We start from the raw sequence: 25,775 nt of genomic DNA on the forward strand, positions 1-25,775 counted from the left end.
GCATGCATTTGGGTGTCTGTGGTGAGCGCATGCTCGAGCAACACGTCCCCATCTGTCACCCCTTGCCATTATCATCTTCGAGGCGGCTTGATTCTAGGCGCACGGCTGCTCCTTGCATCTGCTCGTTCCAAGGAGAACGACAGTCCAAGTAGGACACACCGGTCGGTCAAAAACGAGTGAAGCGTTTTGGATTCCTCGAGACCAAAGATGGGTACACCCAAAACGGAGGCTGGAAGTCTCGACCTGAATCTTTTTGAAGTTTGTGAGATTACATATGAGATCATAGTGTTTTCGGATGAGTATATACTTGAAGGGATGTTTTTGTGATGCTTTGGGTATAGGAGACGAGGTTTCTTGGCATGGATTTTTGCCACGGTCTGTGTGTGTATCTCTGACTTCATCCACTCGCCATTTTTAAGCTGGTTTGTCTTCTTCTCTCACTCGAAAGAGCCAGATGTGTGAGCGGCTGCTTCATCTCCTCGACCTCCTCGCAAGGGCACTCCCCTAATAAAAACGTCTATTGTTGATAGAGAGGTATTAGATTTCAAATAAATCCTTCTCTGTCAAATAATTTATCTTTACTTTATGTTGACCGTATTTGCAAAAGCCAAAAAAGAAAAAGAAAATTTGAATCGAACAAACGGTGACAGGAAATATCATCAAATTGAACCGAACCGAACCGAACCGAACAAGAGTGGCCCGTTTCGACTCACTCGACGATTGAATTCGACCGGTTCATTACCACGCCCTTTGTCACTTCCCCGTCGCCTCAGTAACGAGTGGGTCCAGCCCAACCCAATCCCAATCCCAATCCCAATCGTAGCCTAACCCAATTTGTATTATATATATAAATATGCTCTCGTGGCACAGCCAATGCGGCCATATGCTCTGCTTCTTTTTCTCTTCTCTTTTGTCAGAGCTTCTCATCCTCCCAACCATCTCCCTCTATTTCTCAACTCCTCTTCCTCCACGGTAGGGGTTTGGTTCTTCCAGGCTTCCATGGCTGTTCCCACTGCTGCTGCGGGCGACGCTGACGAGTGGATCCACGACGCCTGCCTCCACCCTCATCTCGTGGCTGCCGTCCTCCTCAGCTTTCGCCGACGGAGCCGGCTTGACTCGGAGACGGAGTGCGACGAGAAGCCGTCGACGTCCACGACACCTGTGCCGACGGCGTTGCTGGAATGGGGAAGGAAGAGGTCGCGGATGATGAGGCTCCCCAGAACCCTCTCGTGGACGATGGGGGAGGAGGAAGAAGTTGCGGCGGCGGCGGCGAAGAGAAAGGGGAAGAGGAGGGCGAGCCCGCAGTCGCCCCTGGAGGGATACAGCAGCGCGTCGGCGAGCGGCGGCGACGATGGTGCGAGGGCCCCGGGATCTGCCTGCCTTGCCGCCGCCACGCCGGATGACCGGCTCCCCAAGGTGACCCCTCACCCACTTTTTCCGCTGCTGCTTCACCCTTTTCTTCTTCTACCATATGACTAAAATACCCCCAGATCGAATCCAAAGTTTCTCCCCGCTTTCTCCTCTGAATTCGATCACAATTCATCTCGTTTTTTCCTTTTTCTTCTTCGGATGAACTTGTCAAAGGATTTAATCGGTTTAATAATTAAAATTACCGTTTTAATTTCGAAGAATTTTTTGGAGGATTTTTCTTCCCAGGATTCAATCAGTTCGAGGGAGACTCCCGCGTCTTGACTAGTCCTTTGGAAGGGGCGTTTTCGTCATTTCGGACGATGCGAGGGATGCCCACAGAAGAGTTAAAAGAATGGGTTGATGAGAAGACCGTCCCGTTTGCTGCCCGTCTCACTCACTTGACCTGCGATTGATAACTCTCACGCATTTTAACGTGTCGCGTGTTGTGTGGGTACTGATAAGAATAACACCGTGTCCCTCGGATCCATTTTGAACGGCCCAGATGCATTTCTCTCCCCTCGTTACAGCATCTAACCCAGTTGTGCGCCTCTTTTGCGGCAGGTGGTCGGCAACCCACGGGCACCGTCGGTTTCATCGATCCCTGCTGCGAGCTCCATCCAACGGCCACCGTCGAAGAAAATGGTAAGCCCCCGAACATGGACTTGTCGGCATGCCCCTTTAATTTTACTTATTACTATTAAATGGCGTGGGGTTTTGTTTGGGTTTGGTGAGCAGACGAAGCCGGAGCTGCAGGCGGTAGAGAGAACGCTGCTGGAAGAGAGAGCGAAGCTTCATAAGGTTATATTTATTTCCCTTTTTCTTGTGGCCTCCTTCCTCGACCTTCACAGGTTATGTTATCTCAGTCTCGTAACACATGATGCAGGAGATGGAAGACCTGCGGAGAGCTGTGGAGGTGCTGAGGGCGGACAATTGCAAGATGCAGGTGACCACCAACCACCCGTGTCTTCCTTCTTTTGGTGCTTTTCCCCAGCTGCCTGCTCTCTCTCAGACTGGTAGATGTGCCGTCCGATGTCGTGTCATTGCTCAACACGTCGGAGCGTAGACTTCTGCCTGCCGACCAATGGGAAGGCGGACTAGCATGTGGCTGGACCGTGAGAGGTTGAACCCGGTTCAAGCTGTTTGAGACCTGCAGTGAGTCTGCAGACCGCAGGCTTCGTGAGCATGCCCGGCTGAACCCGTCACTGACAGAATAGTAATTGCGAGGTAGTTGCCGTGCAGGTCCGTGGGAATTCTTTGGTGGACCAGGTCTGGTCCACCGCGGCATCCGTGAACCTTACCCAGCTAAAGGACGACGAAAACATGGAAACTCCGTAGAAATGCATCTGGGGATTTGCATTTGTGCTATTAAGGAAGGCATAACTATTCCTACTCCCCATGGAGCTGCGTTTAGCATGCCATACCTGCATCTGCCCTAAACTGCATGCGCCGTGTACATAAAACATTGTGGTGCATTTATGCGCTTATCCTTGCTATGGTGCACTCGGCACCATCATGCGGTAAGGCACAACGGGTCCCACCTGGATACCACGACCGGCCGCGTTGGCTGGTGGATGTATATAAATATATATCCCATCATATGCTTGCACACCGGGGGGAAAACAACATGAACTTGTCTGACAGTAAGCAGCAGGCCAAATCCATTATAAATCTACTTGTAGCTAAATTTACTTGGTTTAAAGAATAGGTTGGCGTTTTCCTTGCTAAATAGGTTGCTTGACTTGGGGCATAGCATTAAGCATTCAGTTATATGATCGTTTTGCACCTTGTTTCATGGTGTTTGCATTTGCAAACATGTGTATCGAAATATCATTGCCTTGCTCCAAGATTGGTGTGTATTTCTTGGAAATTTAGATTCTAGAGTTAGTGAGCTGCTGCTGTATTAGATTCATATGTGTTCATTGTCAGTTGGCCTTTAGCTGGTTTTGTTAGAGGGGGAGATGTTGACAGGAAGTAGTTAATGATATATTAGCTATGCAGTTTGTGCACTCATACTCGTATGTGTGAATGATGTCTACGATCTCAATTCCGTCTCTTGTCAATATAGAAATTGATTAATTGTCCTCACCTAGATATCTGTCTAATATATTCATTAACTTGAATACCGTTTTGAACATGAAATGCATTTAAGGTGCAAAATCTGATCAGTTAATGTTGACCTTATTGAACGGTCCTATTATGAACCACGATAATTACATAGAGCTCACCTGATGTTTTGAGAATGTTTTAAGAGGTTGCTTAAGATTTTCTTCCGATACTTCTGTTATTGATGATTTCAGAATGGGGATTAAAAATATTTATTTTATTTTGTCATTTGTTGTTTGTTCTCGGAGACAGATCTGGTGGTCATTACTTTTAACTCATTTGAACATCTACAATCACTGGATGGTTTTAAGGCTGAGTGTACAAGTGACAACCAAGAGATTAAACCTCATAATTTGTTGATCACCCATAACTTCTCATGTGTTATGCCTGGTTGTTCTTTTGCCCTTTACATCTCTTGCGAGTTACATGGGTACTAGATTTAGAACATTCTGATTTTAATTGATTATTGTGCTTGGTCCTACAAGGGTTCTTTATGTTGATGATTACTAGCTGCAACAGGTTACACTTGTTAAACTCTAATGGTTGAATTATTTACTTGCTCCTTCATGGTACAAGGAATATTAGTTGATTGTCATAGTATGATACTTCTGGTCTTCACGACTAACATATAAGCGAATGAACTTAATGACTTTTGTGGATAATTGTATTGTAAGTTCTTATACAAATTTGTTTCTTTGTAATAAGTAAAGTAAACAATGACATGAAAAATTGCACAAAGACACAATTAGACCAATATGTGCTTTTAGGCCTACAGCTAGGTTGCTGTATCTGAGTTTCTTGTCATTTCTATGTCCTCCAGAAAGTTGGCCGTTATTTACTAACCATGACAGAAGTAAGAAATAGAATGCTTGAATATAGTATTTCATGAGAGTTTTGATCTGGCCAAAAGTGTTTTATGCAAAAGATTGTACATCTTCTAGCATTTTTGTTTGAAAACATAAATAAGCAGTATTTGAGTAAGTTGGAAAATTTATCCTGTGCTTTCATGGAAAGACAAGATCAGCATTTTGTCCTTTCAATTTTGTGTTGGAAGTAAATCGATTAGTTGAAAGATGTATGTCTAATTCTTCATCAGTCATGTGGTTTGATATTTCCCCTGAAGACTAATTCTTTGGAGGCTCAAAACGTGACCCATCATTCCCTTAGACCTCTGAATGAGCCCGAAGCCTTGTGATAGTGTCATTTCTTGAGTCTTCGTGACAGTGTTCTCAACTAAGCTTACCCATTATCATGCAGTTCTAAGCTGCTCATACTTTAGCTATCAAAATATATTTCAAGAATTAATACTTCTTTGGTTGATTTGCTTCATCATTCTCGCAGATGCACTTGGAGTCGCCAAAGATACCAGTTAAGGTTCACGTGGTTCTTGAAGATGTCCAATTCCCTGGAATATGCCAGCACATCACTCCATATTCGCTCCCTGGCCGCAAAGATTTGTTAATGATACCAGACCTCAATGATCCATTGCCAGATTGTTGAGTCTCCAGACTGTTGTGCTGAAGTATCAAGAAAGGCAAAACTTCTCCCTTTGTGAATGATCAACCCAAACTCTAGAAGGTAACTGGTGACAAGTGGAAGGTGGGTTTCATGAAGCATTGCATCTCTAACCACAGTTCTGTCTAATATATTAGGGAGAACCCAAAGGGAGCTCCACAGATACTTAGAGAATATGGATTCACTGATTATTTGCTACTTCAAGAATTTACACGAGTGTGATGCTTTATTCTTCTCCAAGATGAAATGGTATTTGTTTGTTAGCTTCTGAGATTGCAAAGTGATTCTGTTCTGCATGGCACCCATTTGGCACTAAATTCTTGTGATCTCATTGAAGCCTTTTGTTTGAAGACCAAGATTCTCACTGGATATCATTAATTGATGAGGTTATGAATCCTAGAACACCGTCAATTTGCAGGCGATGGACTTGGAATTAGTAATTGCCTCTAGGCTGCTTTGTAGGTGCACAAGAACTTGGAGGAAAAATTTGACATCAAACACTCATCAATGCTTATCTGCAGTTACAGGGGGTTCTATAGATCATTAGATCATGCATTGATGACAAAATCCATCGTGTTGAAAGAGAAACATTAGACCAAACAATCTCCAACCATGGAAACCTCTTGAAGACACTCTTGCTCCCATGGTGGCGGCATCTTAATAAGCACTCGTAATGATCCCATCATACAGGAAAACATCACCATTTGGAGTGAAAGCTCGAGACACTATTATTGAGACGCAATCAATCTTGGCAAGTTGTCATGCCATTGCAGAGGTTTCCAAGATTGTTCCTTGATGGAAGATGATCGGAAGTGAATAGAAAGGTGGGCAGGTAGATGATAAGAAGATGAAGAGGAAGACCAATGGGTTCGTATGTGTTGACGGCCAATGACATAAATATGCAGAAATTAATAAAGCTTTCATCGGTCATCACATCATGAAATATAGTAATTTTCTATTTTCCTTTTATTTATTTATTCATCAGGAGTGGTGGCAGGATGATGGACGGGGAAGAGCCTATCCCACAAAAACCAACGGTCTAGAATTCCCCAGAGACAACTTTAGAAACCCGGTCATTCCAGAGAGACCGAGAGAGAGAGAGAGAGAGAGACAGGGAGAGAAGTCGAGTGTGATGACGGGCCTGATGGCCATCTCCTCCCCAACCCTCTCTTCTTCCCAACTTCACTCCTCCCTCCGTGGCTTCCGCCCTCCTCCCCACCCTCTCTGGCTCCGTGCCCGCCCTTCTGTCCCTGGTCCCCGCTCTTCCCGCGGTCTTCGTGTTTCCGCTACCGCCGCACTCTCCGTCGAGCAGGTAAGCCTCGTCTTGATTCCCAAAAAGGCTTCTCCTTTCTCTTCAATAAACCTTATCGAGAATGCCGGTTGCTATTGTGGGCGCTTCGGGCTTACATCAACATCCATCGAGTGGAAAGCAGAGTTTTTTGGCACGCTTCTTTGCTGAATCTCGCTGGTTGGTCCACTCGTTTCTGTAGAATTATGTCGAATTATCGATTTCCTCTGAGTGACCTTCCATGATCAGAAGAGAGATGGTGTGGTGGTTGCACAGGTTTATTGACCTCTGGTAGAACGCTTGTTGTGTTGTAGTGAGATCTAATGTGCCTTTGGTGGCTTTTGCTGATAGCTTTTGACTTGTGCTTCGTGATTATGTTACAAATTGGTTGTGATATTAGGGTTTATTTGCCAATGTCTATAGAACCAATCAATTCCAAGAAGTAATTTTTGGCACTCTGCCAAAAATTAAACGAATCACAGTGATAGGAACGTGATCTTAATGATAAGCTACTTCTGTGGTGATCTTTTCTTCTTCCTGAGCTAACTTTGGTTGTCTGCATAACTGCAAACGAACCTAAATCCTTCTACTCTTATGGGGCATGTAGTTACTAATTAACTATACTTTTATTTTACATGCTGCCATATCATTGTATTTTTCATTCTTTATGTGATCGTTTGACTTTTCGTGAAATGCTGGATGTACTTTCTGAAGGGATTGCTTTACAGGAGACTCGAGTTCAGCACAATGATTCAATGGACCTCCAGTTGCTTGCATGCCCAATTTGCTATGAACCATTAATAAGAAAAGGACCTGCAGGTTTAAATGTGTAAGTACAGTTTTACATGCCATGAGATAGAAATACTTGGTTATTTACTTGGGTTAATTATTTTTTGTTCTTGTAATTGCTGCAGGCCATCCATATACAGGTCCGGATTTAAGTGTCAGAAATGCAATAAGTCATTCACCAGTAAAGATGTTTATTTGGATCTAACTATCACTTCAGGAACAACAGAGTACAGCGAGTTCAAGCCTGCTAGGACTGAGTTGTTTAGGTATATTAGTACCTAGTTCACCTATGTGTTATGCATTGACTTGTGTGTGACGGTATTCAATATAATCACTTGATTTTGTTATCTTCTTTGTCTCAAGGGTATTTGTGAAATTCTTAAGCATTCACACAAAAGAGACTGACATGGATGACAGGACAATGAATGATTTCTGAAGATATTTTATTCATAATGAAATCAAGAGTTCAAATTGTGGTATGCTTCATTTGTGAAACACCCATATATGCAAAGGTCTATTATGTCGGTTAAGACATCAATTTAAATAAACACAACAACTGGATTATTGACCTTTTGCTATTGGCCTGTGGATATATGCTTAAGTGTTCTCCATAAGCATCACTGCAGCATGGTAAATAGCTAGTGGCACAACTACCATTACTGAAGATTTATTCAAGATGGCTTAAATCTGAGATTCTAAAGGTTAAGTTTTTTGTTTCTGAAGGAACCCCTGCATTTTGTTGACAATGAGATGAGCATTACAATATCTTTCTTTTGGGAATCAGATTAAGAGTCCATCTTCCTACAAGCCAAACTAGCTTCCGCTGATGTTTCAACCAAACATGCTCCACTAGCAAATTTTATCAAAGCTTGTCAACTTTGATTTTTTTGACTTAATATATATTTAAAAAATCATATCTAAAGCATATATACTTCATGACTTGATATGTATCATGTTTTCTTGTCTTCTTAACATTAGGAGTCCACTTGTTTCATTTCTTTATGAAAGAGGATGGCGTCAAAACTTCAACCGAAGTGGCTTTCCAGGTCTTGATGAAGAGGTATACTCTTCACCTTTTTTCATTTTCCTATTGTTTCATATCCTACTCCAAGATTCCATCTTATGAGTCTCACCTCTGCATTGTTTATTTTATGAAGGCTATATTTAAAAAGAAAGACTAACATTCTTGCTTCAGTTGCACTGTGTTCATGATGATGTGCATACACCAATAATGAACCACTATGTCAACATGGTAGAGGTCTCTCCAAGTGTTAATTGATGAATTGCTGGTATATTGTTTACTTGGCAGTTCAACATGGCTCAAGAATACTTCAAGCCTGTCGCAGGCGGTTTGCTTGTAGATGTTAGCTGTGGGAGTGGCTTGTTTTCAAGAAAATTTGCAAAATCTGGATCTTTTTCTGCTGTTGTCGCACTAGATTTTTCTGAGAATATGCTTCGTCAATGCTATGAGTTCATCAAGCAAGATGATACTCTAATAACAACGTAAGTATCTTCCTGATCATGTCACTTGGTGTTTTCACTTCAGAAATTATTTTATTGCGTTAACTTTTTGGTCATGGTTTTTAAGGAAGTTGATTCTAATCATTTTGTATAATTTTGAGCTTACTTCTGGGATAATGAATTTGCTTGACAATTTATAGAAACCTTGCTCTTGTAAGGGCAGATGTATCAAGGCTTCCCTTTGCATCAGGTTCTATTGATGCCGTTCATGCTGGTGCAGCTTTGCATTGCTGGCCTTCACCTTCCAATGCGGTAATAATACAATTTTCTTGCTATAGTCCGATGATATTTATGGAACTTGCTCCTTTAAGCTACAAAGACTTCTTCTGTTTCCTTTTGTGCAAAGAAAATATAAATTTCTTGGATGTGATTTTCTTATGAACAGGTGACATAAATTATGAACTTTTGTGTCAAAGATATACCATTATAGTTTACATAGCACTATAAAAAGTGGCAGCATTTGGCAGATGTTTATTCATACGTGAGTGGCTTCTCATGGGTGGTAGTTTCCTGGTGGTTTGGTTGCCAGTCAAGACATGAGCATCATTTGTAGATTCTTAGATGACTTCCTTCTGAAAGTAACTTGTCCATTTATATCAATCTTAAGTTTCATGACAAGAGTTGGTAATATATTATGTACCTTAACCTCACAATTAATAGAACCACTAAAAGTTTACAAAAGCAACAAACCTGACACATTTAAAGAAACACTGTTGAATATCATGCTTGCCCTTGTTGCATATTTGGAAGATTAGCAAAAACTCATCACCACTTGTCTAAACCAAGTACCGCATAGGCTTGCTGTGGCACCCATGCTAGATGACATGTATCATGTCGACGTGGAACCATCATATTGGTCTGTCATGAATCTGAGGTTTGCTGATACCACATTTTACTGGGCATGTTCCCCACAGACTTCCTGCAGCGAAGATGTGTCAATCGGAAAATACCGTACTTGCATGTTACTGGTTCTAAGGTGTCCCATCAAACTACAAACTTTAGTTTAAAACTGAAACAAAATCTAAACTTCTCTAGTTTTAACCATTCTCATACTTTTATCATAGTCTATGTAGATGGCACCTTTTCTTAAATCCTGCAACGTAACATCATGCAGGTGTCTTGGGTCTACAGAAAACTGTCACATTAAATGTGTGAGAGATTTTTCTCTCTTCCCACACTCTTCTCATTTTGATGGAGAATTAAGTTAGGTCAATCATGGTGATCATGTTAAATGTCAAATATTTGCCACATGAACTGAAGGGTTTTTTTACATGACATTCATTTTAATGTGCCTTCTGAAGAAGTTAATTATGTGCTCTAATCACAGTAAGATGTGATTTAGCTCAACTAAGATTTGCAACTCCTGAATATTGTAGTAGGCCTTCACCCTAATTGAAGTACAAATATGTAATATCTGTCTCTTTTACCTTGATAAAATTTTCATTCTTATAGGAAACTCACCTTTGGGTGGAGCTAGCTAACAAACCATTTGAACATGCAACCCCTGCTTCTATTTTGGAATAAATCTCTTTGGTTTACTTTTCATTAATCATTACAAGATACTTATTTTGATCATATTCCACCAGGTTGCTGAGATAAGTCGGGTTTTAAGAAGTGGTGGTGTCTTTGTCGCAACAACGTTTCTGGTATCTCCTCTGAATACTCCATTACCTTTAGAAGCATTTCAGTCTCTAAGACAGGTAATTAATTTTACACTCACACCATCTCTCATTCTAGTTGCTACTAGCAGGATCTAGCTGACACTTCTCGATATTTTTTCAGTCATTCGGCCAAGTGACCAACAGCTACAACTACTTCACCGAGAAAGAAATCGAAGACTTGTGCAGATCCTGTGGCCTCGTCAATTATACAAGCACTGTGCGGAGGTCCTTTATCATGTTTTCTGCACAGAAACCATAACAAAAGTGTTGTGATTCTGCCACTCCTCAGAAGATTTGTTCACAAATAATACCAATGCTAGAGAAGAAATATACAGATACTATCTGCAGAAAAAGGAGTCCTCACCATCTAATGTTGTGTATTTATAGAGTTCTGTATGGAACTCATGGAATTATCTGTGTATCACTAACTTATGTTAGACATCATCTTCAAATGTTGCATGGATATTATAGTCTTCAAATGTGCCAACTTCATTCCTTGTAAATTTAGTGTGGTTTTACATATCTATCTGTGCAAAGTTTGGAATTAGCATATTTACCCTTGTAAATTTTGATATAGCATATATAAATTAAAATTAATTTGGCAGGGACAAATAGAAGAATCACAAACTTTGGAGGAAACAGATCTAATTTTGCCTAAATTCAAAAAAAGTGGATTAAAGAGAATAAAATAATCCAAGTTACGTGCCATCCTCTATTTCCATATCCTTCTTTTCTAAGAACGTCTAAGCTTCTTTAATCGATTATTATGACCCAGTCTGTTCATCATACACATTGACTGTTTCAGAAGAGCTTATCCTCGCATTGACTACACAAGCAGAGTTGATCCTTGTATTTCTTTTCTTTTATCAGTGGATTCAAGTTAGAATCCAAGAACAGCTCAACACAATTTTTTCTTTGAATTATGCTACGATACTGAGTATAATTTCTTATTTTTATTCCGAGAAAAGGAGGAGAGAAAACGAAAAAGATAAGATGTTCTACATTAATCCTTGAATTATGAACAAATCTGTGCGTATCTTTCAATCGGTTTTAACCTGTAATCGATATGGATTTGGGATCATGATGAGATCTACTATGAGTTAAACCAAAAATCTAAGAGCTCTCTACAGAATATGTGCGGTCAACGCAGGCCATTCGTCACGCATCAGTGATCTCTACAACAAAGTTGACTTCAATCTATCTATATAAATTGATTCGTAGTTGGTGAGTTGGTAGTGAAGCATGTCATCGATATATATATATATATATATATATATATATATATATATATGGTAAGTGAAGCTTTCGAATCCCCAAGTGGAGATATCTACTCCCCGACGACTCGATGAAGTCATCTCTTCCATTATTACTACTTCATTCCCACTAATAGTTTGATCGGAGAACTTGTAGTCAAAGTGCGTGAGCGGTTGTTTCACATGATCTGCTTCCTTATCTTTCGAGTTCAGTAGATTCTTCTCCCTGTTAGGAGTCGGAAGGCATGATGGCGTTCGGTAGAGCTCAGGCGATTTTGATGTTCGCCACCATTTCTCTGCATTCTGCCGTTGCGGGACTGCAAGAAACACCAGTTTCAGGTTCAATTGCTTCTTGATCATACGACAGAAATGCTCTTTTTTCTATATGGGAGATGAATGTTATCAGTTCAGAACACCGTTTGTCCACAGAAAGATGTTATTTCCATGACAACAACAACAAGGCTTTTCTTTTTCCGTGTGTTCTTTCTTGTGTTGTGATGATAGGAAAATGATTTGATGTAAAAGATCTGATTTTTATATGATCTAGAATGTTTTGCTCGGAATTGGACCGATGAATCTGCGGAAGGATCCTCTCTTTTGCGTATTTCTGGGATTTCCTCCAAAAATTATTGATTTGAAGGATGTGATTCTTCGAGTGCAGAAATTTCTGTTTCTGCCGAATGAAGCGTCCTTTTCTTATTTTTTAGTTCATCTTGTTGTGAATTGGATCATTGTATCTGAAAAAAGAGGCTACTTTTTTTTGCCTCTTTCTGGGAATTGAAACGCTTAATTTCATTCCCGGTAGTTGCAGTGGCAAGAATTTTGTAGAAAGATTTGGTTTTGCTCGTGGATTTTTGTCCTCCGACAAAGAACATTGCTTTGAAATATGTGATTCTTAGAACAACACCTTCGTCTACAGAGTGCAGAAATCTCTGTTATCGCCAAATGAAGCTTCTTGCACTGTGATCGAAGAACCATATTTTGATAGGGAAGGCTCAATTTTTATGTATCATAGTACATATTGTTGGCAAAAGAGGCCATCTTTTTGTGCATTTATGCGAATTGAAACACCAAATATCAAGAATTTTGTAGAAAGATTTGGTTTTGCATGTGGCTTACGAGATGCGATTTGTAGGAGCAGCAGAGGACGTCTTTTTGATTTCGCCAAGGAGATCTGCCAATTCACCTGCTCGAATCCTCGTGGAGAACACGTCCTTCGTCTTGGCCGCAGAGAGGACTCGAAGAAGAGATCCTTTAAACGGATTCAAACTCTACAATGGTGGCTGGAACATCAGCGATCTGCACTACTGGGCCGTGAGTTCTCCTCACCAATCCACCCCTTCATCTAATTCCTGACAGGCAATTGTTGATGTCAGTCCGTCGGCTTCACTGCTGCTCCTCTCTTCGCCGTCGCCGCCGTCTGGTTCTTCGGCTTCGCTCTGGTCTTGTCTTTGATTTGTTGCTGCTACTGCTGCTTCCCCCGACGCAGTTGTTCCTTCTCCCGCACAACTTGCGCTCTCGCCGTCGCACTTCTCATCCTGTGCACTGCTGCCACAATGTGAGCTTGCTGATCCAAGACTTGCTGCATTAGCCCTCACTTTGGACTGGCGTCACCACATGCTCTTCTTCTTGCGTTGCATACAGAGTCGGATGCGTTGTTCTGTTCCATGGACAGGATAAGTTCCATGGAACCACGTCGAACACCTTGGATTTCGTCGAGGGCCAGTCGAACACCACCGTCTCCAACCTTAGGAGCTTCTCCACCAACCTGGCCGACGCTAAGAAGGTCGGGGTGGGTCAGATCTCCCTTCCGGCCGACGAGCAGGCCGCGATCGACGCAGTCGTGAAAAGTCTCAACGACGCCGCGGACGGCGTTTCCTCTCGCACAGCGGACAATTCCAAGAGGATACGAGACTACTTGGATACTGTGTATGAGGTGTTTGTTCATTTGCTTTCTGCATCTTGTGCGTTTCCTTGAGCGAGATGGCTCGTGCTCCTTTCTGCAGGCGTCTTGTGTTGATCATCCTCGTGGCTGCAGTGCTCCTTCTGGTTCTTCTCGGATTAAGTAAGTGGAAATGCATAGACTTCTGTAGTTGTCGTCACATTGGCTAACTCGATCACATTTTTCTGCAATTAATGCAGCATTTTCGATTCTTGGACTGCAATTTCTCGTCTACATGTAAGCAACTGTGCACTCTGCTTGTCCCCCAACATCGTCTCGCTTAGTTTCCTCATCATTTCCATGGCTTTGGGGCTTCAGATTCGTCCTCGTTGGATGGGTGCTGGTGGCAGCAACCTTCTTCTTGAGCGGCCTCTTCCTCCTCCTCCACAAGTCAGTGCCGACCTTATCTGATAGATTAGAGATGGTGTCTCTGACTGCCATAACTCGTGTTCTACCTTATCAGTGCAGTGGCGGACACTTGCGTCTCGATGGATGAATGGGCTCTTCACCCCCGCGAGCACACGGCCATGGACGACATCCTCCCTTGCGTGGACGTCGCCACCACTAACGCGTCTCTGAGGCGAAGCAGGGAGGTCACCTTTCAGCTGGTGAACGTCGTCAACCAGGTGATCACCAACGTCTCCAACGCCGACTTCCCACCCATGCTCAAGCCTCTCTACTACAACCAGTCCGGTCCCCTGTTGCCTCCTCTCTGCAACCCGTACGACCCAGACCTCGGCAGCCGCAACTGCACCACCGGAGAATTAGGGTTCAACAACGTCTCTCAGGTACGACCTTATGAACTCATTCGCGATCCGACCGTCACAATCATCATCACTGGAACCACCATTCTTCTCGTGCAGGTATGGCGCAGCTACGTGTGCCGAGTCACAGTGGTCAATGGATCCGACATCTGCGCCACCGTCGGTCGCATTACTCCCAAGATCTACGCACAGATGATGGCAGCAGTGAACGTGAGCCACGGCCTGTACCAGTACGGGCCGTTCCTTGCAGGGCTAGCGGACTGCACCTTCGTGCGGCAGACCTTCCGGTCCATCACCCTCGACCACTGCCCCGGCCTGGGGCGTTACAGCAAACAGGTCTTCATCGGCTTGGCCATGGCCTCAGCGGCGGTGATGCTGTCTATGGTTCTCTGGGTCATCTACGCCCGCGCGAGGTGGCATCGCAAGCGTAACAAGCAGCTTCTGGCTCGATCCGACCACGAACAACTGCACCTGCAAGAGAAATATCTACTGGGAACTCCGAGATCAGGAAGATGACGCTGTTCTTCCTGTGATGTCTCGGTCAAACAGAAGATATTGACTCTTTTCTTCCACTAGTATTGCTTTGTATGTTGTTTATTGTAAGTACAGCTGCCTGTATCAATGACCGGTTAGATCTTTGTGAGAATGGGTCAGTCTGACGAGACCAATTTGACCAAAACCACGAGCCACACACCTGTGGCTTGCCAGAGAGAGGATTACCTCAGGAAGAAGGATTGGCTCAGTCCAAAGAAACCTACGGCACAAAGTGTCGATTGGAGATGAAAAGATCCATCTCCTGGATTCTTCTTCTTCCTTCATGTCGGTAGTCCTTCCGAGGAGAGCCTGCAGCCACTCGTCCTTCTCCCATATCAAACAAGTGTCACATAGAGTCAACCCCATCGCTAAAGGTTAGCTTTCATGGTGAATCTCCAAAGCACGGCGGCTCAACAAGTGTTGACAGCGGGTCACACGCGTAGAACTGCTTAGCCAACAAAGCAAAGCGACCGTATTTAGTATTCTTCCTCGAAGCCATGGACGCCCCAAGAGGATCACCACCTCCACCTCAAGACCTCCTTCCATGGATTCCAAGAATTCTGCTTCTTATTCTTCATCCAAGCCCCACAGCCCTTCTCGGCCCTGCCTCTGTTCGCCGACGACGCACCCGGGTTCCTTCCGGTGCAAGCTCCACCGTGGCCCGAGAAAGAGTTCCGGCCGATCAGTGGCGCACGCGGGATCGCCGGAGACGAAGGGACCAGCGAAGGCGACGTCGATGGGTGGCCTCCTCATGCAGATGATACGACCGTCGAGCCATGATCTCCGCAGGAGGAGGCACTTCCAGCCCAAGCCTTCAAGGTTCTTCCTGATGAAAGGTGATGGCCGGGGAGCAGTGGCGGTGGCTGGATGCCCCGTATGAGCCTAATCTTGCTTAGATGTGGATGTATGTTCATGCATGTATGCAGGCAGCATTTTTACAGCCTGATCATATAAGACTCAGTGGATCCATCCATGAATATATATACTTCTTCTGCTCATATTTTGGTGATCTGATCATTTCTTCATGAACTTCTGAGCTTGTTTATGGTTTCAAGATGGATTTGGAGTCAGAATAAATCCACTCTGTGAGATGATCTTTATTCATCTGTGTTGCTGGTTTCCGTGACGGAAGAGTCGGCAGCAGATGACCGACTCCATAAACGAGATGGTCCCATGGCATTCATTAACCTTCCACCATTAATACTGTCTGTGGTCGGCAACAATTAATGGCATAAAAAAGGCTAATATTAATTTTATGTGACAGTGATTTCTTAATTTATCCAACACTATCTATGGTTTAGATGTTATTATTGCAGATTATTGTTAATGAGAGAAAAAAAAATTACTCAAGAAAATGTTTTGTGTAAGAAATGATTGATTGTATTTTCTGTGTTGATAAATCGATATATTATAACGAGAATTTTTACTGGATAGGATGAGGTTGGATTTCATCCAATCCCACTAGAAACAAAGGCAATGCCTTCGATCGGATCCTTTCCAAATTTTGTTGCGTATGGGATCTTACAATTCCACACGGGAACAGTACAATGATGCGGGCCCCTGGAAAACTGCCACGGGTCCCAGACAAACACGTGCCACCACTTGCAGAGGATCCCAATCGAGCCCCGATCGGCCAAAACCCTAATCAGAAAACCCCCTTTTTGGTGTTTCTGGATCTCCCGGCGAGATCTTGCGCTGTAGCATCGCGTCGAAAGCGCTCTCCCTTTGCCCCCTTCTCTCCTCTTCGACCCTGGTTGGATTCTCCTCCTCATCCTCCTCCTCCTCCTCCTCTTTCTATTTATGAGTCGGTGTTTAGCTCCGTTTCTCCACTCAGCTAGGGCCGTGGTTCTCGTCTTCTTTTTCCGTTGTTTTTTTTCTCTCTTTTTGGCTGGTATTTATGGATTTTGGTGCTTGGTCTGTAGAGATGGAGGCGCTGTGCCGAAGCAAGAGTAATGGACCTGCTGATCTTCATTCCATGGCCGAATTACTCGTGGCGGAGACCGTTTTGGCTGTGGAAAGGTCGCTCCTTTGGCTTTTCCTGGCGGTACGGACGCTCCTCCCGTTTTTGATTTTTTTTTCCTGCTTTCGCTATTTCTTAGTAACGTATTGAAGTTGATAATTTGCTGATTGAAGAATTGTGTATAGTTTCTTGGTGCTGAGCTACACAAGTACTGAGGATTTTAGCTTTCTTTCGGTGCTTAATCATGTGTGGCATGTCTTCTTTGGTGTTGAGTCGTATTACTCAGAGATTCTTGCATGACATTCGGCTTCACCCGTTGTTTAGACCTAAAATGCCTGTGTATGGCCTTCCATGTGAGGTCCAGCTTTTGTATGTGTTTAGGCACTTGTAAGTTCTGGAGATAATTCTTTTCCTCGGTTAACTTTCCTTTTCTCGTCTGCTTCAGCTCTTGAGATTTGATTTGAAGGAAAAAATCTTCCATATTCTATTTCTTTCTGTTTTTTTCATCTGTTTCATGTTTGTTACTGTTGTATGGCTTACTCTTGTTTTCTTGACCATCTTAGTCACCACAGTGCACGTTCTAGTGCATATTTGTCCAGTGTTGAATATTTAGTATAGATAAGAGAATCCAATGTAACAATAAGAAAGTACTTGATCATTGTGAAGTGTAAAAATCTTGCTGTGAGTCAGGATGTTCATTGAAGTGTTTAATATAGACAAGTTACTAAAAGGATCTTGATACCATGTATTTATTTCCTCCCCATCCTAATGGTGGAACTGGCCGTGTTCGTCCTCAGAAAGATCTTCAGGGATTCTTGTTTTCTCTTTGTTTTGAAGGCACATTTAACTTATTCCATGAGATCTGAACTATAGCACATAGGAACTCTTTGTGGACTCTATAATTGACCATGCTTGTATGATATTTGTCAATACATGGATAGTTTGAGGTTTTTGAAACTGAAACTACTTTGCTGTTTCTTGTCTTTTTGACAAACTGGCACTATCCAATAACTTCCTGATCCTATTCTAAGGTTGCTTGCACTTACCTGAAATAGAGGAACCTATTCTTGGTTGCAAATGCACAAGGAAGTTTCTCTCTGTCTTAATCTCTTACTGTAAATTAAGAACACATAATAATGGGGTCTGACTATTTGAAGAGCGTGACTTGTTTGTGCATCTTCGAGAGTGGCAAACTTACATGTTGGACCATTATGTGTGCATTGAAGAGTCCCTTTAACGCATTTATGTCTACTTGGATGTTCCAATCCTAGTATGAGTGTCCTATAACTGGGCCAATCTAAAGAAGGATATGTCTCATGGGCTTGAATTGTCATAGAAAGCATGGTTTTCATGTGGTGAAACTCCGCTACTCTTACGTTAGTGGTAGCGACAGTAATATACATCTTAAATGCTGCATGGAGTTATATGTGTTTGCATGTCTATAAATGTGTCTATTTCAAGGGAGAGAAATTTGCAATGGATTGCTTATATATATCACTCATGGTCGAGCATTAACAAATAATTGTGCTATCCGATTTCTTTCCCCTTTGTTTGTCTGATTAGCTTCAGGATTTGTTGTTGGAGGTGTTGTCTTTTGGAGGTTCTCATTGCTACAGTGCCTTTACTTTTCTTTCTTTATACTGTTTGTCCATATACCAGACTAGTCTGTCTGTCTTTGGCATTATCAATTTGATTTGTTGATGTACATTTTTTTCATTTTGATGAGGGGCGAGCCTTGATGCTATGATGAGATCTTTTTTTTGCAATTTCCGACCGATTCTGAGTCATAAACATTCCATCTACTCACAGAGTTAAAGCTGCATATGTTGACCATCCCTGGACCCACATATTGCTAATTTCTTTTATTGCCTCCACTGATATCCTTGTATCTTTGATCTGCCTCCTTTACTAGCATATCCAAACTATAGATGGGATGTAACTATGTTCATATTTTTGTGTCTCTTTAATTTCAGCAAACCAAGGAGTTCTCTTGAGCTACATTTGTTGTTTATATTGTTTGTTCCAAACCCTAGCATTATCACATGATGGCTGATTCAAGATCAGAGGACAATTGTTTCTGCCATTTTGGTTGGTTGTGGTCGAATGCTTTGTGAGAAATTCTGGATTTGCTTTCTGTTTTACCTAGCCTGATTAGTACGAACAAATGATCATCAAAATTGAACAAATTGTTTGTTCAAGTATCAGTTTCATGTTTCCTTCATGCTAAGTGGTTTCTTATATTTGGTCACTTAAAATTGAACTTGATTCAGGTGGGCTCTTCATCAAGTCAAATTGGTCCAGTGAATGATGAGTCTGAAGTAATTTACCAGTAGGTTGCTCTTCTCTTTCTATCTACCTAGTTAAAGGTGAAAGCAATTATACATTTCAATCAGACCTTGATGGTACATGCTTGCTTGGCAGAGTCTGGGTTTTGAACCAGCTAGTTTACATGTATAGAGTTGGCTTAGTTTGCCATCGAGGCTCTTATTCTGTGCTATTTCTCTAAAGGACACTTCAAAGAAGTAAACCTGAAGCCATGCTCGAGAATAAGGACGATGGCGAGTCAGATGAGGACGAGGATGAGGATGACAATGGCGATGATGGAGCTGGCCAAGAAGACGGAGGCGAAGATGATCTCTCGGGAGAGGAGGGGAATGATAACCAAGGAGACGATAACGACGACGATGACCCTGAGGTCAATGGTGAAGGGGGAAGTGAAGATGAAGAAGATGACGACGACGATGATGAAGAGGAAGAGGAGGATGAGGAAGAGGACGAAGACGAGGAGGATGAGGAGGAAGAGGAGGAACTCCCGCAGCCACCTACCAAGAAGAGAAAGTGAGGCAGCGGATGTTACATCGGGTCATCGTAGTTTGTTTCATTTTGGCTAGTGTTGGTTAGACACTAGGGCTTTGTACTTGGGGAGTAGCTTCTTCATAGGATTAGGGTAAAGGAGGGATGACTTCCTGTGAATGAACTTTGCTCAGTGTGTTTTAATCTTAAACATAATACTGCTAGCTGACATTGGATATATTGGAGGCTCATTTCATTTTCAGTATTCTTTGACTACTCCTGAGTTTACTCTTTAATCTCTTACAGCCATTATCAAGCAGCAAGCTGAGGAAAGCAGTAACAATAGCAGCAACAAGGTTGGAGTATCATAAATGCAACAACCATTGTTTTCTTTCTTTCCTGGCAAAACTGCATACAATGGTGTTGAAAACTCAAGAACTTGACATGAGTTAAATGTCAAGATAAAATGATATTGAAACTTAATAACCCAAACTTATAATGTAAACTCCAAACTTGTTTAAAATAAAAATCAAAGAAAATAATGCAAACAGTGTAATCATCGATGTTTGTATTAATACCCGTGTTATGTAATGTAAACTCAAGTAACTCTTTTCTTCCACTCTTGCACGATCTCCATCTGCTTAATGAATCAAGCAACATGAATAGGTATATCAATCAGCACAAAAGGCTAGGAACATGAACTGCATATAATTTAGGATTGTCATCATTATTATCCTCATCAAAATAAAGCCTAACAAAGGGAGAAACTGGCTGTTCTTTCAGCAACCAGGACTCGACGACAATCCCGAGTCCCTTATAACTGGAAAAAGAGGCATAAACTATCCCTTTCCAAAGGGGGAGATTAGGTAATGTAGGTATGACTGGAAGGAAACTATGTCTACTTTCCATTCCAGAAGATCTTGAAGAGGAGACCTCCGTGAGTGGCAAAGAAGGGAGCAAACACCAGTGACTCCACTGCCATGAGCTTGATGAGGATGTTGAGTGATGGCCCTGATGTGTCTTTGAGTGGATCCCCTATGGTGTCACCGATCACAGCGGCCTTGTGAGCATCTGATCCTTTAGGTCCAAGCCCCCTGGCTTGGTCTGAAGCCCCAGCCTGACCAACAGAGACACATTAGTAGCACAGACTCATGATGCTTTGGTTGATCACAGATTCCATGCAGGAGTTCAGAGTTCACATCTTCATGAAAAGCTTTACCTCGATGTACTTCTTTGCATTATCCCATGCGCCACCAGTGTTCGATGCCGAGATAGCAATCTTCCAAAGATACATAATTGAATTAAAGATCAGCGAGTATGATCAAGAAGCTTGGATGAACATAAATAAGACATCGAAACATTTGTTGTACCTGAACTCCTGAAACAAGAGAGCCCGCAAGCACTCCTGATAGAGTTTCGACGCCGAAGAAGGTTCCCACGACGAGCGGGGTGAGCATCACCAGAGCACCGGGAGGAATCATCTCTTTGATGGAGGCATCGGTTGAGATCTTGACGCAGGTTGCATAATCTGGCTTGGCAGATCCCTCCATGAGACCGGGAATGCTGTTGAATTGCCTGCGGACTTCCTGCACCATCTTGAGAGCTGCACTGCCTACACTCTTCATGGTCATGGCTGAGAACCAGTAGGGAAGCATGGCGCCGATGATCAGACCAATGAAGACTTTGGGTGTCAGAACATCCACCGTCGAGATTGCTGCACGACTCACAAAGGCACCAAAAAGAGCAAGGGACACCAAAGCAGCTGAACCAATGGCAAAACCCTGGAAAGGAAGTAGGGAGAGTAGCTAAGTTTATGCATCAAGAGATGACAAGTTCTGGCAAACACAGAAAAAGGATCGAGGATACCAATTACATGTTTCTGTGTATGTGATGATCGATCGAGATGCATAGATATACAAAAATATGCAGACATATTCCAACTTCATTTATGATTACTACTCATGTACAAGGGAATTGCATGCAAAAAGCACATGAATAACGAAACTGGCTGCAAATTCCAGAGATAGGCTTTCATTTTAAACTTCATGCAATTTTATATCGATAGATGACCTGCTAAATGGTGATCATACCATTTCAGAGCACCATATTCATCAAATTCAAACATCCACTTCTTTTTCTACTCAAATTCATAACAGCAAAAATTGTGTGGGATGGTGCAAAGCAAAGCCATCCAAAGCACTAAATTCTTTGAATTTGTGCATATCTCTATGTCAAAATCAAACAGTTGCAATTAATTCAGAAAGACACTTGATCTACAACATTTCCAATCTTTTATCAAATATTTAGGAGATTAGGAAGAAAAATAGACATTTAATGATAAGAAAAAAGCAGGATAATAGTCAGCTTTGTTACCTTTCCAATTGCAGCTGTGGTGTTTCCTGCAGCATCCAGAGCATCAGTTCTCTCACGGATTTTATGGCTCATTCCAGCCATCTCTGCAATACCTCCAGCATTGTCACTGATGGGGCCATAGGCATCTATAGCAAGTCCAGTAGCTATGGTGCTCAGCATTCCAAGAGCAGCAACTGCAATACCATACATGGCAGCGAAACTAAAACTAACAAAAATGCTGACAGCAATAGCAAATATGGGGATGATGACAGATTTGTATCCCAAAGCCAGGCCAAAGATAACATTGGTAGCAGCTCCTGTTTTGCAGGAATCAGCAACATCTTGGACAGGGCTGCAAAGCAAAACAAGTTAAAGCTAAAGAAGTAAAGGAAGATGTCGGAAAAGAAGATACATTTGCTACCTATACCTGTAAGCATTGCTTGTGTAGTACTCGGTGACAAAACCGATGACCAGGCCAGACCACAAACCGATTGCCACACAGAAGAATAGCTCCCTACCAATCCAACTTATGGCAATAAGAAGCCAAACTTAATTTACAAATTTACAGATATATAAATTTCTCACCAGTTCTTCACCACCTTCTGGGCACCAAAATTAAAGATTGTGAAGGTTGATGGGAGGGCTATGAAACTAACAATTGCAATGCCCACAGTCATAAGAGCAGTGGAGATTATGAGCTGCCTCTTCAGTGCAGGTTCAATCTCCTTCACCGCCTTTATCTCAAAGAAGTCGGTGGCAAACAGAGTAGTAACCAAACAAACTATAATTCCCATGGAGCTAATAAGCAAGGGGTACAACATTGCAGTCAGCTCATGATTGATACCAAATGACGAAATTGAGGCAACGACAAGTGCGGCACAGGAAGACTCAGCATATGAGCCAAAAAGATCTGATCCCATACCAGCAATGTCCCCAACATTATCACCAACATTATCAGCAATTACCTGTACAAATATGTTGTGTTAGGCACTGAAACATATGGAGACAAAAGAATGTAGAGTATCAAAAAACAATAATTTTGACCAAGTACAACAATAGAGTATCAAAAAAACAATAATTTTGACCAAGTACAACAAGTTTGCAGTAAAATTTACAAGGTGATAATCTGATATGCAGTAGAAAGGTAAAATAAACATGTTCATCAGAAATGGCAAAATTCTTACAGCTGGGTTCCTAGGGTCATCCTCAGGAATATTTCTCTCGACCTTTCCAACAAGATCAGCACCAACATCAGCAGCTTTGGTATAGATGCCTCCACCTACTCTTCCAAAAAGTGCCATGGAAGAGCCACCTAGGCCATAACCAGTAATAGCCTCAAAGAGGCCTTCCCAGTCATCCCCATAGTATAACTTAAAGATGTTGATTGCAATGTAAAGTACAAGAAGACCATTGGCAGCAAGCAAAAATCCCATAACTGCACCCGAGCGAAATGCAGCAATGAATGCTTTTCCAACACCTTTCCTGGCTTCTAAAGTGGTCCTGGCATTTGCATAAGTTGCAATCTTCATTCCAAGGAAACCAGAAACAATGGAGGTTACTGCACCAAGCAAGAAGGATAGAGTGCTAAAAATAGCATTAGCAAGAGCTGGCTTGCATGTTCTATCCTTGCTGTAAGTGCAGGGCTGGCTCTTCGTGCTGAAACCCTCCACTGATCCGAGAAAGAGGAAGATCAGGATTGCAAAAACAACCATGAAGATTCCAACATACTTATACTCCGTAAAGAGAAACGATGTAGCTCCTGTTCAGTGGATAAGATGTCAAATCCTAGATGCCATAGTGCATGCTCATAGTATCATCTTTCTTAGAACCATTACAAATACAAAGCATGGAAAAGATAAATGGCACAAATTGATGCATCCAGCATCAGTCAAGATCACATCATAAGGAAACTAAGGGTGAACTTGCAATATGTATCTTCTAACTAATGATCATTGGCATACTTGTGTGTGTATATTTATAAACACAGTAATAAACAGAACCAAATTCTCCAGCCATAGGACAGAGTTCACCATTATTATGACCCTTATAAAAGTTACTGATTGCTAATAATTATATACTTGTGTGTATACATAACTACTCAAAGCTCTTCATCCATTTGACTGGCCAAAGTATACGGCATCGTTTGATGTTTTACTTGAAAACTCAACTTCAGATATCATGTCATATTTATTGAAATTTCCTGACCAGACTTCAACACCGTCCAAAGATCAGATGGGTTACCAAACAGAAAGGATCTCCCAAGAGATGATGCTTCCAAGATACAAGAGCACAAGAATTTGTGGGAGCCATGATGCACAAATAAAATCAGATGTAATTTTATATGTGCTCAGTATTACAGAAAGAATATAGTGATAAAAAAAAAGAAGGAACAGAGATCACTAAGAGACAGTCTGTCGTTTAACATAAGTATGTCGTATATGACACTTACAATTAAAGAAAACCACCCCTTCTTTGTGGTATATTGCTAAGCTAACTAGTCAATATTGTATTATGAGCATTAACAACCTCAATGAGGTAAATTATTTATTTGAACAAAATGAAGTATCAAAACAGAAATTATCCGTCATTTAGAGGCAAAATATAAAAAGAGAACAATCATAAGGACCACAAACAAGTGGCTATTTATTTCCTTGAACAGACCAAAATACATATAATTTTCTCTGTAGACCATATTACCAAAGGATAAAAAGAAAGAAATGCTTATACCACAAACAAATACAACCACAAAACTTAAGCTGATGAATATAATAAAGGAATACGAAAATTGTTTTTTCCTCAAAAAGAAGATACAAAATCAGAATCAAACTGTACCAGAATGCAATACTGATATAAACATGAGACTACAAAGTGAAATAGCCGGAAGCCTATACTTGCGTATAAATGATGACAGAATTCATATCTGTCACATGAGTTACATGAAGTAATAATCTAAAAGAGATTGCGAACATTTCTACCACATCAACTTCTCCAACTTACTAATCGAGATCCTTTAGTGCATTATCAAAGTATAATTTTGCAAAATGCAAGTGACAAAATGAGAAGAATAGATTGAAACTCCAATTACTCAATACTTAGTTAGCTTATTAGAAAGATCCTCTAGGGCATTGCCAAACTGTAAAAAGAACTACTGTACTCCCGTATTCCATAAACCTAGCAAAGTAGAATCAAATGAAAAGACTATTTTTTTCCTTATAATTAACTTAAATATAGTGATGAAGAACAAAGACATGAAGCAGAACGCAGCAGTATTGATTTTATCGACAACAAGTGGAATACAAGGAGGACAACTAGGAATCAAATCGCCATGGGATAAGCAAGCGTAAAATGAGGTCCAGAGACGGGCTCTGTCAAAGTTCTCACCTTCCGAAATGGCGTTCTGGATCTCCGCACACTTCACGACCACGTTGTGATCGTTAATCCCCTCCTCCTCCTCGATGAGGCGGTCCGAGTACCCGTTCTTACCGTGATCGTGCGCCCCGCGCGTTTGCCTCTCTGGCGACAGCTTTACCTTGGACACGAAGTACCACTGCAGCAGCGAGAAGAAGATCCCAACGACGGAGGCCACGGGGATCAGGACCTCCGTCAGCAGATCAGACATCATCGCCACCCTCATTACCGGATTTCTCCCGAACAGCTCACCAGAAGACGGAGGCAAAGCTCCTCTCTCAGAAAGCTCGGAACACGTCAGAGCCGAACGCGATGATGTCCGAGCTCTCGGTCGCTTGCACTGAGACTGGCGTTCGGTAGCCCAAATATAAAGGGAAGAGAGAGAGTTTGGCTAATATGGGAAGGGCGTTCGAGGATCAAATTTCGGATATTTGTTCCCCATTTTGCCCAAAGATGAGGGGGCATTGTAGGAAGTTTCGGTA

At 42.1% G+C, this 25,775-nt stretch overlaps 5 protein-coding genes across 8 annotated transcripts; 4 read left to right on the forward strand and 1 right to left on the reverse strand.

Annotated features, from left to right (window-relative positions):
• Window positions 1-860: 860 nt before the first annotated feature.
• Window positions 861-5,296, forward strand: LOC103972446 (uncharacterized). The gene is made up of 5 exons (XM_009386792.3): window positions 861-1,416; window positions 1,972-2,052; window positions 2,146-2,208; window positions 2,294-2,353; window positions 4,855-5,296. The coding sequence occupies exons 1-5, from the start codon at window positions 874-876 to the stop codon at window positions 5,011-5,013; spliced, it is 906 nt and encodes a 301-aa protein (XP_009385067.3). The 5' UTR covers window positions 861-873; the 3' UTR covers window positions 5,014-5,296.
• An 854-nt stretch (window positions 5,297-6,150) lies between these two features.
• On the forward strand, window positions 6,151-10,807 carry LOC135598178 (uncharacterized methyltransferase At2g41040, chloroplastic-like). Its single transcript, XM_065091718.1, has 8 exons — window positions 6,151-6,340; window positions 7,045-7,145; window positions 7,231-7,371; window positions 8,084-8,165; window positions 8,415-8,608; window positions 8,767-8,878; window positions 10,213-10,326; window positions 10,409-10,807. Exons 1-8 carry the CDS (start codon window positions 6,161-6,163, stop codon window positions 10,544-10,546), a joined length of 1,062 nt encoding a protein of 353 aa, XP_064947790.1. The 5' UTR covers window positions 6,151-6,160; the 3' UTR covers window positions 10,547-10,807.
• An 846-nt stretch (window positions 10,808-11,653) lies between these two features.
• Window positions 11,654-14,903, forward strand: LOC135581874 (uncharacterized). 3 transcript variants are annotated; one of them, XM_009386813.3, is made up of 9 exons: window positions 11,654-11,879; window positions 12,682-12,854; window positions 12,917-13,098; window positions 13,185-13,469; window positions 13,547-13,605; window positions 13,683-13,719; window positions 13,801-13,872; window positions 13,946-14,270; window positions 14,346-14,903. In XM_009386813.3, the coding sequence occupies exons 1-9, from the start codon at window positions 11,786-11,788 to the stop codon at window positions 14,760-14,762; spliced, it is 1,644 nt and encodes a 547-aa protein (XP_009385088.1). In that variant the 5' UTR covers window positions 11,654-11,785; the 3' UTR covers window positions 14,763-14,903. The 3 variants fall into 3 exon arrangements, with proteins under 3 accessions (XP_009385088.1, XP_018676647.1, XP_064947800.1); XM_018821102.2 differs by having other exon boundaries at window positions 12,685-12,854; XM_065091728.1 differs by having other exon boundaries at window positions 11,655-11,879; window positions 12,676-12,854.
• Window positions 14,904-16,396: 1,493 nt separating this feature from the next.
• On the forward strand, window positions 16,397-19,795 carry LOC103972478 (uncharacterized). 2 transcript variants are annotated; one of them, XM_009386834.3, is made up of 4 exons: window positions 16,397-16,533; window positions 16,703-16,824; window positions 19,011-19,069; window positions 19,249-19,795. In XM_009386834.3, exons 2-4 carry the CDS (start codon window positions 16,705-16,707, stop codon window positions 19,580-19,582), a joined length of 513 nt encoding a protein of 170 aa, XP_009385109.1. In that variant the 5' UTR covers window positions 16,397-16,533; window positions 16,703-16,704; the 3' UTR covers window positions 19,583-19,795. The 2 variants fall into 2 exon arrangements, with proteins under 2 accessions (XP_009385109.1, XP_064947819.1); XM_065091747.1 differs by lacking the exon at window positions 19,011-19,069.
• Window positions 19,796-20,235: 440 nt separating this feature from the next.
• Window positions 20,236-25,638, reverse strand: LOC103972488 (pyrophosphate-energized vacuolar membrane proton pump). The gene is made up of 8 exons (XM_009386846.3): window positions 25,267-25,638; window positions 23,070-23,644; window positions 22,471-22,850; window positions 22,313-22,399; window positions 21,907-22,237; window positions 20,904-21,314; window positions 20,753-20,812; window positions 20,236-20,650 (listed from the first exon to the last, which is right to left on the reverse strand). Exons 1-8 carry the CDS (start codon window positions 25,517-25,519, stop codon window positions 20,432-20,434), a joined length of 2,316 nt encoding a protein of 771 aa, XP_009385121.1. The 5' UTR covers window positions 25,520-25,638; the 3' UTR covers window positions 20,236-20,431.
• Window positions 25,639-25,775: the final 137 nt, after the last annotated feature.

The sequence above is a fragment of the Musa acuminata genome, chromosome BXJ1-2 (genome assembly GCF_036884655.1).
Source record: "Musa acuminata AAA Group cultivar baxijiao chromosome BXJ1-2, Cavendish_Baxijiao_AAA, whole genome shotgun sequence".
NCBI classification, from domain to species: domain Eukaryota; kingdom Viridiplantae; phylum Streptophyta; class Magnoliopsida; order Zingiberales; family Musaceae; genus Musa; species Musa acuminata.

Coding starts and splice junctions, on each gene's coding strand:
- LOC103972446 (XM_009386792.3), top strand. CDS start 874: ATGCGGCCATATGCTCTGCTTCTTTTTCTCTTCTCTTTTGTCAGAGCT. Junction 1,417..1,971: donor CGGATGACCGGCTCCCCAAG/GTGACCCCTCAC, acceptor CTTTTGCGGCAG/GTGGTCGGCAACCCACGGGC. Junction 2,053..2,145: donor GGCCACCGTCGAAGAAAATG/GTAAGCCCCCGA, acceptor TTTGGTGAGCAG/ACGAAGCCGGAGCTGCAGGC.
- LOC135598178 (XM_065091718.1), top strand. CDS start 6,161: ATGACGGGCCTGATGGCCATCTCCTCCCCAACCCTCTCTTCTTCCCAA. Junction 7,372..8,083: donor GCTAGGACTGAGTTGTTTAG/GTATATTAGTAC, acceptor TCTTAACATTAG/GAGTCCACTTGTTTCATTTC. Junction 8,609..8,766: donor GATGATACTCTAATAACAAC/GTAAGTATCTTC, acceptor GACAATTTATAG/AAACCTTGCTCTTGTAAGGG.
- LOC135581874 (XM_065091728.1), top strand. CDS start 11,786: ATGATGGCGTTCGGTAGAGCTCAGGCGATTTTGATGTTCGCCACCATT. Junction 13,099..13,184: donor CTGTGCACTGCTGCCACAAT/GTGAGCTTGCTG, acceptor CGTTGCATACAG/AGTCGGATGCGTTGTTCTGT. Junction 14,271..14,345: donor GGTTCAACAACGTCTCTCAG/GTACGACCTTAT, acceptor CTTCTCGTGCAG/GTATGGCGCAGCTACGTGTG.
- LOC103972478 (XM_009386834.3), top strand. CDS start 16,705: ATGGAGGCGCTGTGCCGAAGCAAGAGTAATGGACCTGCTGATCTTCAT. Junction 16,825..19,010: donor TCCTTTGGCTTTTCCTGGCG/GTACGGACGCTC, acceptor AACTTGATTCAG/GTGGGCTCTTCATCAAGTCA. Junction 19,070..19,248: donor GAGTCTGAAGTAATTTACCA/GTAGGTTGCTCT, acceptor ATTTCTCTAAAG/GACACTTCAAAGAAGTAAAC.
- LOC103972488 (XM_009386846.3), bottom strand. CDS start 25,519: ATGAGGGTGGCGATGATGTCTGATCTGCTGACGGAGGTCCTGATCCCC. Junction 23,645..25,266: donor CCAGAACGCCATTTCGGAAG/GTGAGAACTTTG, acceptor TCCACTGAACAG/GAGCTACATCGTTTCTCTTT. Junction 21,315..21,906: donor CCACAGCTGCAATTGGAAAG/GTAACAAAGCTG, acceptor CTTCCTTTCCAG/GGTTTTGCCATTGGTTCAGC.